At 40.8% G+C, this 12042-nt stretch overlaps 1 protein-coding gene across 3 annotated transcripts in view; it reads right to left on the bottom strand.

The window, feature by feature from the left end:
- OCRL (OCRL inositol polyphosphate-5-phosphatase) overlaps window positions 1-12042 on the bottom strand; it is a gene marked incomplete at both ends in the record, with an annotated part of 53765 nt that overhangs the window by 30053 nt on the left and 11670 nt on the right. For all 3 annotated transcript variants that reach the window (XM_079727290.1, XM_079727291.1, XM_079727292.1), the window contains 4 exons: window positions 259-420; window positions 516-636; window positions 1336-1425; window positions 1835-1945. In XM_079727290.1, coding sequence (XP_079583416.1) covers window positions 259-420; window positions 516-636; window positions 1336-1425; window positions 1835-1945 — 484 coding nt within the window. The remainder of the gene's footprint in view (window positions 1-258; window positions 421-515; window positions 637-1335; window positions 1426-1834; window positions 1946-12042) is intronic.

Here is a 12042-nt window from a genome sequence, read left to right as displayed (position 1 = left end):
TCTAAGAGTGGATAGAGAGATTAGTAGATGTGGTCTCATTAGTAATTAGAAAATCCAAGGGAAATTGTAGCATTTGCATTATTTTGGATATGTATGTTATTGACCAGCATAAAGACAGGGGCTTGAATCAGCTCACCATTCTTTTCTTTATGCTTTTATTCTGAATTAAGCTAATTAAACTAATACCTTAAATACCAAAAGACCATTTTTTCCTATACGTACTAACGTTTAGCCTCAGTAAGTAGAAGAGAGACTAACCTGAAAGTCTGAATGTTGACATACTCTTTCTCTCGCTTTGCCAGGATGTGTTTGATGAGACCCTCCCGCTGCCCAGACTGGGTGTTTGGTACAAAGAGCTTCCGCATGGTATTGGTCACTTTGGGCTGTTCCTTGTTAGGAGCTTCTTTTTCACGTGGAAGCCTAGCAAATAAAGGAGGAATTCAAAAGTGAAATTGCCTTAAACGATTCCCATGTGTGTCTCAAACATGGGAAATCTGTTTCAACATAGGACTTACATTCTATTCACTGAAGACGGTGGGGGTGGCGGTTCCCGATGAACCCCTGTAGGCTGATTCTGCAAATTTATTTTCTTGTCCAAATTCAAAGATGAAAAATTATCCTCAAATCCAAGAAGCCCTGAAGGACACAGAACCCAGAGTGGAAGGGGGAAAAGATAACATCCAACTTATCCAGGACTGATAGGACTTTGCTTTGATCAGCGGTTTTGGTTTGATCACTATTTGCTCAGTGGTGTTACCAAACAGAAAGGTATAAGAGTAGTGATAACGTAGACTGGGGGAAGAAGCACATCTGTCCCTGAAGCACTGACATATTAACTAGAATGACAGTAAGTTACGTTAATTTGGAACGTGAATAATAAGAGCTAGTATTTATAGAAGACTTTTAGCACAATGCTTGGTTGATAGTAAGGAACTATATCATTATCTCACTTAACTGTCACAAAGACCTCATGTGGTAGGTTCTATTAAAAATCTTCCTATGTTACAGAAAAAGAAACAGAAGCTCAGAGTTGTCAAAGTAATTGGACCAAGGTCATATAACTAGTAAGTCAGAGAACTGGGATTCAAACCCAGGTAGTCTGGCCCCAGAGCCTGCAGTTTTTACCCCTCTGCTAAGCTGGCACTGAAATAGCTAATGTGCCACAGAAAGGATCAGGAGTGAACATGAGTCAGTGGGTACGGACTTGATAAAACCACTCCATAGGAGAAGGTATCTGACACTGACATTAATCCACATGATCTTATCTGCCCAGATAAAATCTATTGACTCTGCAATAATCATAGCAACCAGGGAAAAAAAGAATCTTTTCAGTACCTGAAAAAACAGAAGAGTTGTCCTTAGTGTCTAATTTCTGGTACCAGCTGGATGAGTCCTTTTGCTCTGGAACAAGAAGTTGTGACTGTGCTGGAGAGATAAGGGTCATAGTCAGAATGGAATGACTATTCCATTGAGTGGAATATACCATAACCAAAGGCCATTCACTCAGCACTCAAGTGCAGGGGCCAGTGCCATTCCTGAATACAAAGGAAGAGACTAAGAAAATGACGGCAGCTCTGGGATCATCTGGGACCAGAGGAGGATTACAGTCTGCAGTAAGCTGTACAAGGAATGAAACTGAAGATTCTGGAAATTGACTCAGTGTCCTTAAAGCTGAATAGACTTATTCCCTAACCTATCCCTGGGGCCATTCCTGAAGAAAAAAAAAATCGCCTATCAAGGCTCTACGGGCGAGGTACTTTGCTAATGGCCACTTGCCTCTGTACAGCATGTCCCATGCAAATAGTAGAAAGAAAATTGCTGAGGCTTGAGTTACCTTCCTGAGCAGCAAGGACCTCTGAGAGGAACTTCAGACAGTGTTCCTCATCAGGGATTTCAAAGCGGCGCTCTCTGGTCCAGTCCCCCTGAATCCGAATTTTGCAGCCACCTAAAAAGAATGGAAATCCATGTACATATAGCTACGGAAAATAATGTTTTCTTGACATATTTTCAACTTACCAATTTAATAGGAGAAGGTCCAGATTGCAAATATTCCAGACCTCTAACGTGTGAAGCATGCCTATAAGATCAAGGGATTCGGTGTGGTGGTGGTGCTGGGGGTGATGCACAGAGGAAAATCTAATGAAGGCTGATAAACTGTGTCAATGAGCAGCCCAATACAGTGATATGATACGTACTGAAATCACAGTTTCCTACTTTCTGATATATTGCTCAAATGTCACTGTAGGAACCTCCAAAATCTAGCAGAAGATCAATTCCTCAACCACCCTCCTCCCATCTCCTAGCTGGAAATTCCTACCATTTCAAATCCAAATCATATAGTAAGAGTCTCTGAAGTGTGAAGGGAAAAAAGGAAATATGATGGCTTCTTCCTAGGTACAGATTGTACCCAGGCAACTGAATTTATAAGCTAATTAAAAAAGAAAAGCATAATGGGATTGGTTTGAATTATTCTGAAAAGAAGCATCTATACCTCATTTACCTCAAGTGAAAAATGTATGTCTTGAATAAACTCACAAAAACAATATAATGACCCATGTCCAGGAGTCTGGTTCAAGAACAGTCAATTGGAAAACAGTATAATTAGAAGCAAAGTTATCTGGGACTTTAGTTTCCTATGTATATAACATACTGTCTCCCCTTTTCTTTTTATTTTATTTTTTTATTTTATTTTTTTTTTCCTTTTTGCGGTACGTGGGCCTCTCACTGTTGTGGCCTCTCCCGTTGCGGAGCACAGGCTCCGGACGCGCAGGCTGAGCGGCCATGGCTCACGGGCCCAGCTGCTCCACGGCATGTGGGATCCTCCCAGACCGGGGCACAAACCCGTGTCCCCTGTATCGGCAGGCAGACTCTCAACCACTGCGCCACCAGGGAAGCCCTGTCTCCCCTTTTCTAATGCCCTCTATTTACCATCGACTGTCTGGATATGGTGACCCAGGAAACCCATGTCCTTGTTTACATTCTTGTTTTAACTGATTTATTACATTTATTGCTTTCTCATGGCCCTGGAAACTATAAGCTCCTTAAGGGCAAGAGGCAGGCTGCACATACCGGTTATCCAACACAACACTCTCAATGGTCTCCCGGGGTTGTTTGGGACGGAGGGGTTTCTCAGGACTCAAGACTTCCAAAGCTAAGACTGGGAAAGTCCCAGGCAAACTGGGCTCATCGGTCACTTTACTGATAACAATGACATCAGACTTCACAGACAGAAGGCATTTAATGACTACCAAACTGGACTGTTTCACACTTGTAAATAACAAAGACATGAGAAAATAAAATGAAAATCCTAGTTTCTTATGGTAGAAATCCACTTCTGAACCTTTGACTCTCTCTTTAACGGACAAAAGACTCCAGAAATTGCTTACAAAATAACACTAGATGCTCCCTCACCATGTTGCATGGGAAAGAGGACAAATTACCCCCACCACCCAACCTTGTACTCTCCTCCCTCCCAGCCCCTCTGGCCTCTTTGTGATCAGCAAACACTCCTCTATCTTCAACTTCTCCTCTGAATACTCCCTGCATCTCTCAGTAGTTCTCAACTAAGCGTGCATTAGAATTACCAGAGGCGCTTTTAGGAAATACTGACACTTGGGGCCCCATCCCAGGCCAAGAAAACAGAATCTCTGGGGGTGAAGCCCAGGCACTAGGAGTTTCTAAAACACTCCTCCAGGTGATCTAGTGCATCCAGACTGAAAATCAGAGTCACCTGCAAACTGGCTGGCCCCTGAGACTAGCTCCCGCTGCGGCCCTCTGAACTAGAGGCTATTTATAGTCTTTCACACCCTATGTAATTTAAGACTGATGTCCTTATTTGTCCTAATGCCATCTCCAGACCATTCCCTCTCCTCCTCCCTCATGAAAAATCCCTTCTCCGTTGAGGCTCACCCACTGGGCTATGCCAGTTTCTTCCCTTCCCTCCTCCATGAAATCATGTACCAACTTCCCAGAAACTTCCAAATCCGGGCCTGATTAAAAGACTTCCTCTCCACTCACAGGCTGCTTTAATTTTGCGTCCCTGAAAAATTAGCACAGAAAGCTCAGTCAACACCTTCAACTTCCTCATCCAACGACTTTGCCCCTCCACCTCAGCCACCTACTCCCCCAGTCCCTACTGGGGCTGCCTCAGTTATACCCTGGACGTTTCATCACAGAAACACCATCACCTCATAAATCTCGAATTCAAATATCCCACTCTGAACTGTTCCTCCTTCCAGCTTACCTGCCCTTATGGGAACCTCCAGCACACTGACCCCTCCACTTTCTCAGTATCCATTCACTTCCTCCTGCTTTCACTTCCCTTTTTATCAAACAGATGCCATCGTTTCACTCTGTCGCAAAAACCCAGAACTGCCTTACCACTCTGTTCTAGCTAACACCTACCTGGCTAACTCCCAACCCTCAGAAATCCAACTAACTGCCTTCTCTGTACTTAGTCTGAGGGAGTAAACACACACACACACACACACACACACACACACACACACACACACAGACACACACACACACACACACACACACACACACACACACACAATAAACTGACTGCTAACCTCAATGGGGCCCTATATGATAGGAGGCAACCTAAGTTTCCATAGTCAGCTTGTCTCCCACTACTATTTGGAACCACTATTCACACCTTCTCATTTATCCTCAATCTTTGGATCCCCCTCTTCTCAAGCTCTCTTCATACTTTATGAGCTTTACCTCATACTTCACAGGAAACGGAAGCCATCACATGGAAACCTACCCGTATCTGTACTCATCTTCTCCTTTCTCTTCTGATGCACGAAGGAAGAGTCCTATCAAAGGCCATCTTCTTTTTGAATTGCAACCCCTCAGGTTCTCTCAGGAATCTCACAATCATTCTCTAGACACCTCCCCCAAGTATCTTTAACCTCTTCCTCACACAGGCTCCTTCTCATCAGCATTAAAATAAATCATGTTCTAAATCCTCCTCATTTAAAAAACAAAAAACCTTCCTGGACCCCATATCTCCCTCCAACTCCGGTCCACCTCTACATTCCCCCTTTGCAGTCAAGCTTTAAAAGACACACAGTTGCTACTTGCTCACCTGCCATTTCTCTCTTTAATCCACTCCAATATGACTTTGGCTCCTACCACCCCTCTGAAATTGCTTTGTTAAGGTCACCAATAATCTCCATATTGCTAAATCCAATGGATACTCTTCAGTCATCTTATCAGACCTAGCAGCAGAAATCAACACTTGACCCCTCCTTGAAATAGTCTCTTCCAAAGGCTTCTATGACACCATGCTCATCTAGTTTATCTCTCTCTTTGGTCACTAATTTTTAGTGCCCTTTGAAGCATCTCCTCCTCTATCTGAACTTTAAAAAGTAGAGTGAGTTCGATCTTATACCTTTTTCTCACTGTGTATCAGCACTGTCCAACAGGACTTTCTGTGATGATGGACATGTTCTTTAACTGCACTGTCCAATATGGTAACCAATGACCCCATGTGGCTAAGGAGTACTTGAAATGTGACTAGTGCTGAGGAACTGAGGAACTGATTTTCTAATTTCGTTCTAACTAATTTAAATAGGCACATACAACTAGTGGCTATGGTATCTGAGAGCACAGCTCTATATACAGTCACATCAGCTCTCATGGTTTCAAATACCCTCTATGTGCTAGAGACCCAGACTTTACTTCTGAGCTTCAGATGCATACATTCAACTGCCAATTTATCACCTACACTCAGATGTCTCAAAGAAATCTCAAAGTAAACATAGCTAAAACTGAATTCATGACCCCTACCCCAGGAAAACTCATTCCTCCCGCAATGTTCTTATTTCTGCAAATGGTACCACCATCCGCATTCATGCCAGAAATCTGGGATTCATCCTTGACACTTCAGCTCACCCCCTACACCCACACCAATCTCTGTTGATTTAACCTCCAAAAACATTTATCAGATCTGTCCACTTCTCTCCATTCTTACTGCCACCACACTCTCTAGCTTAAACTACTGAAGGAGCCTCCTAACTGGCACCCCAACATAGGCATAAAATCCTTCATATTCTTTCAATTTTTAAAAATCTGAAAATCCAGATTCCTTATCATGGCTTACAAGACCCTACTGGATCTGGTCCTAGCCTGTCCTACCTTGGTGCCTGAGCCTTATTTCAGGCATCCTGGCCTTCTTTCATTTCAAAGAAAGTGTCAAGCTACTTCCCAATTTGGGGCCTTTACACATGCAGTTCCTTTTACCTGGAATACTCTTCCCCATTTTCACCTGTCTCTTACTTATCCCCTCTGGTCTCAATTTAAATGTCACTTCTTCAAAGAGGCCTTCCCTGAGTACCCTGCCTAATTTAGTTAGCACTCTTATAAACTCTCTGTATTTCTCCTTGATAGCATTTATCAAAACTGCAATTATGGGGAATTCCCTGGTGGTCCAGTGGTTAGGATCCTGGGCTTCCACTGCAGAGGGCCTGGGTTTGATCCCTGGTCAGGGAACTGAAATCCCACAAACCACGCAGTGTGGCCAAACCCCCCCCAAAACAAACCAAAAAACACCCCTGCAATTATACGACTATACCTTATCAGTTTAAATTCTGTTTCCTTCACTAAGTTTCATGAAGTACCATGACTATATTGCTTTCTGCTATATCCCCAGAACACACTGCCTGGCACATGAAAGGTATTCACATGTTTATGGAATGAATTAATGGATTATAGGCATCTACGTGACACTAGTATCAAACAGCACAGAAGCAAGAACCAAAGCTGGAGGAACAAACTTATCTATGTTGTTCTCTACTGATTGTGCAGCCCTTAGAATAGTGCCTGGCAAATAGAAGGCACTCGACAAATATTTGTTGAATAATGAATAAAAGAGGGTTTAATATTAGGGAATTAGTGTAATACAGTCAATCAATAGGTCAAATAAGGAAGAACAATATAACCATCTCTATAAATACAAAAGACATTTGATAAAATTCAATATACATTCACCATTTTAAAAACCACACAAACTTGAAATAAATGCAGTTTCTTAACACGGTTTTAAAAAACCCTATCAAATCAACAGGCAATAACAACCTCAACAATGAAGCACCACTTGAGACATTCTCCCTGAAACCAGGGCCTAAACATAAATCATCATCATTATTTAACATTGATCTCCAAATTCTTGTTAGTATAATAAGACATGAAGCAAAACTAATAGTTATAGCTACTAGAAAGAGACAAAACTACTATTTGCAGATGACTAGGGCTGTCTATCAAAACCAAAAAAGAAAATAAACAGCCCCCAAAAATAAAAATAAATTCCTGTAAAGTAGCTGGATAAAAGATAAATATCTAAAATTCAACAGCTTCTCTGTACACTAGTAATAAGCAATTAGAAGATAAGAGAAAAAGGTTCCAATGACAATAGCAGCAAACAAATAAAATCCATCAAAAGATAGTTAACCTACAAATGTATGATAGCTATGAAGAAACCACAAAATGTTACTGAGCGATATAAAGAGAAACTGAGTAAGTAGAGATAGATATACCATGTTCCTTGACAGTGACTTAATTTTATAAAGGAGTTAATTTAATAAAATTTGGTGCATATCTATGGTGAAAATATTAGCCATTAAAAATCATGTTTTTGGAGGAAACAAGATGGCGGAGTAGAAGACGTGCTCTCACTCACTCTTGCGAGAACACCAGAATCACAACTAGCTGCTGGACAATCATCGACAGGAAGACACTGGAACTCACCAAAAAGGATACCCCACATCCAAAGACAAAGGAGAAGCCACAATGAGACGGTAGGAGGGGCGCAATCACAGTAAAATCAAATCCCATAACCGGTGGGTAGGTGACTCACAGACTGGCAAACAATTATACCACAGAAGTCCACCCACTGGAGTGAAGGTTCTGAGCCCCACGTCAGGCTTCCTAACCTGGGGGTCCGGCAATGGGAGGAGGAATTCCTAGAAAATCAGACTTTGAAGGCTAGTGGGAATTGATTGCAGGACTTCGACAGGACTGGGGGAAACAGAGACTCCACTCTTGGAGGGCACGCACAAAGCAGTGTGTGCATCTGGACCCAAGGCAAGGAGCAGTGACCCCAGGGGAGACTGAACCAGACCTACCTGCTAGTGTTGGAGGGTCTCCTGCAGAGGTGGGGGGTGGCTCTGTTTCACCGTGGGGACAAGGACACTGGCAGCAGAAGTACTAGGAAGTACTCCTTGGCGTGAGCCCTCCGAGAGTCTGTCATTAGCCCCACCAAAGAGCCCAGGTAGGCTCCAGTGTTGGGTTGCCTCAGGCCAAACAACCAACAAGGAGGGAACCCAGCCCCACCAATCAACAGTCAAGTGGATTAAAGTTTTACTGAGCTCTGCCCACCAGAGCAACAGTCAGCTCTACCCACCACCAGTCCATCCCATCAAGCCTCTTAGATAGCCTCATCCACCAGAGGGCAGAGAGCAGAAGCAAGAAGAACTACAATCCTGCAGCCTGTGGAACAAAAAACACATTCACAGAAAGATAGACAAGATGTAAAGGCAGAGGGCTATATACCACATGAAGGAATAATATAAAAGCCCAGAAAAACAACTAAATGAAGTGGAGATAGGCAACCTTCTAGAAAAAGAATTCAGAATAATGATAGTGAAGATGATCCAGGGCCTCAGAAAAAGAATGGAGGCAAAGATGGGGAAGATGCAAGAAATGTTTAACAAAGACCTAGAAGAATTAAAGAACAAACAGAGATGAACAATACAATACCTGAAATGAAAACTACACTAGAAGGAATCAATAGCAGAATAACTGAGGCAGAAGAACGGATAAGTGACCTGGAAGACAGAATGGTGGAATTCACTGCTGCGGAACAGACTAAAGAAAAAAGAATGAAAAGAAATGAAGACAGCCTAAGAGACCTCTGGGACAACATTAGACGCAACAACATTCGCAGTACAGGGGTCCCAAAAGGAGAAGAGAGAGAGAAAGAACCCAAGAAAATATTTGAAGAGATTATAGCCGAAAACCTCCCTAACATGGGAAAGGAAATAGCCACCCAAGTCCAGGAAGCGCAGAGAGTCCCATACAGGATAAACTCAAGCAGAAACACACCGAGACGCATAGTAATCAAATTGGCAAAAATTAAAGACAAAGAAAAATTATTCAAAGCAGCAAGGGAAAAATGACAAATAACATACAAAGGAACTCCCATGAGGTGAACAGCTGATTTCTCAGCAGAAACTCTACAAGCCAGAAGGGAGGGGCATGATATACTTAAAGCAATGAAAGGGAAGAAACTACAACCAAGATTACTCTACCCTGCAAGGATCTCACTCAGATTCGATGGAGAAATCAAAAGCTCTACAGACAAGCAAAAGCTAAGAGAATTCAGCACCACCAAACCAGCTCTACAACAAATGCTAAAGGAACTTCTCTAAGTGGGAAACACAAGAGAAGAAAAGGACCTACAAAAACAAACCCAAAACAATTAAGAAAATGGTCATAGGAACATACATATTGATAATTACCTTAAACGTGAATGGATTAAATGCTCCAACCAAAAGACACAGGCTTGCTGAATGGATACAAAAACAAGACACATATATATGCTGTCTACAAGAGACCCACTTCAGACCTAGGGACACATACAGACTGAAAGTGAGGGGATGGAAAAAGATATTCCATACAAATGGAAATCAAAAGAAATCTGGAGTAGCAATACTCATATCAGAAAAAATAGACTTTAAAATAAAGAATGTTACAAGAGACAAGGAAGGACACTACATAATGGTCAAGGGATCAATCCAAGAAGAAGATATAACAATTATAAATATATATGAACCCAACATAGGAGCACCTCAATACATAAGGCAACTGCTAACAGCTATAAAAGAGGAAATCGACAGTAACACAATAATAGTGGGGGACTTTAACACCTCACTTACACCAATGGACAGATCATCCAAACAGAAAATTAATAAGGAAACACAAGCTTTAAATGACACAATAAACCAGATAGATTTCATTGATATTTATAGGACATTCCATCCAAAAACAGCAGATTACACTTTCTTCTCAAGTGCGCAAGGAACATTCTCCAGGATAGATCACATCTTGGGTCAAAAATCAAGCCTCATTAAATTTAAGAAAATTGAAATCATATCAAGCATCTTTTCTGACCACAACGCTATGAGATTAGAAATGAATTACAGGGAAAAAAACGTCAAAAACACAAACACATGGAGGCTAAACAATATGTTACTAAATAACCAAGAGATCACTGAAGAAATCAAAGAGGAAATTAAAAACTACCTAGAGACAAATGACAATGAAAACACAACAATCCAAAGCCTATGGGATGCAGCAAAAGCAGTTCTAAGAGGGAATTTTATAGCTATACAAGCCTACCTCAAGAAACAAGAAAAACCTCAAGTAAACAATCTAACCTTACATCTAAAGGAACTAGAGAAAGAAGAACAAACAAAACCCAAAGTTAGCAGAAGGAAAGAAATCATAAAGATCAGAGCAGAAATAAATGAAATAGAAACAAAGAAAACAATAGCAAAAATCAATAAAACTAAAAGCTGGTTCTTTGAGAAGATAAACAAAATTGATAAACCATTAGCCAGACTCATCAAGAGGGAGAGGACTGAAATCAATAAAATTAGAAATGAAAAAGGAGAAGTTACAACAGACACCGCAGAAATACAAAGCATCCGAAGAGACTACTACAAGCAACTCTATGCCAATAAAATGGACAACCTGGAAGAAATGGACAAATTCTTAGAAAGGTATTACCTTCCAAGACTGAACCAGGAAGAAACAGGAAATATGAACAGACCAATCACAAGTAATGAAATTGAAACTGTGATTAAGAATCTTCCAACAAACAAAAGTCCAGGACCAGATGGCTTCACAGGTGAATTCTATCAAACATTTAGAGAAGAGCTAACACCCATCCTTCTCAAACTCTTCCAAAAAATTGCAGAGGAAGGAACACTCCCAAACTCATTCTATGAGGCCACCATCACCCTGATACCAAAACCAGACAAAGATACTACAAAAAAAGAAAATTACAGACCAATATCACTGATGAATATAGATGCAAAAATCCTTAACAAAATACTAGCAAACAGAATCCAACAACACATTAAAAGGATCATACACCACGATCAAGTGGGATTTATCCCAGGGATGCAAGGATTCTTCAATATACGCAAATCAATCAATGTGATACACCATATTAACAAATTGAAGAATAAAAACCATATGATCATCTCAATAGATGCAGAAAAAGCTTTTGACAAAATTCAACACCCATTTATGATAAAAACTCTCCAGAAAGTAGGCATAGAGGGAACTTTCCTCAACATAATAAAGGCCATATATGACAAACCCACAGCAAACATCATTCTCAATGGTGAAAAACTGAAAGCATTTCCTCTAAGATCAGGAACGAGACAAGGATGTCCACTCTCACCACTATTATTCAACATAGTTTTGGAAGTCCTAGCCAGGGCAATGAGAGAAGAAAAAGGAATAAAAGGAATACAAATTGGAAAAGAAGAAGTAAAACTGTCACTGTTTGCAGATGACATGATACTATACATAGAGAATCCTAAAAATGCCACCAGAAAACTACTAGAGCTAATAAATGAATTTGGTAAAGTTGAAGGATACAAAATTAATGCACAGAAATCTCTTGCGTTCCTATACACTAATGATGAAAAATCTGAAACGGAAATTATGGAAACACTCCCATTTACTATTGCAACAAAAAGAATAAAATACCTAGGAATAAACCTACGTAGGGAGACAAAAGACCTGTATGCAGGAAATTATAAGACACTGATGAAAGAAATTAAAGATGATACCAACAGATGGAGAGATATACCATGTTCTTGGATTGGAAGAATCAATATTGTGAAAATGACTATACTACCCAAAGCAATCTACAGATTCAATGCAATCCCTATCAACTTACCAATGGCATTTTTTACAGAACTAGAACAAATCATCTTAAAATTTGTATGGCGACACAAA

The sequence above is a fragment of the Hyperoodon ampullatus genome (assembly GCF_949752795.1).
Source record: "Hyperoodon ampullatus genome assembly, chromosome: X".
Lineage (NCBI taxonomy): Eukaryota > Metazoa > Chordata > Mammalia > Artiodactyla > Ziphiidae > Hyperoodon > Hyperoodon ampullatus.
Note: the sequence above shows the minus strand (reverse complement) of the source record. Positions and strands in the feature narration are given on the sequence as shown.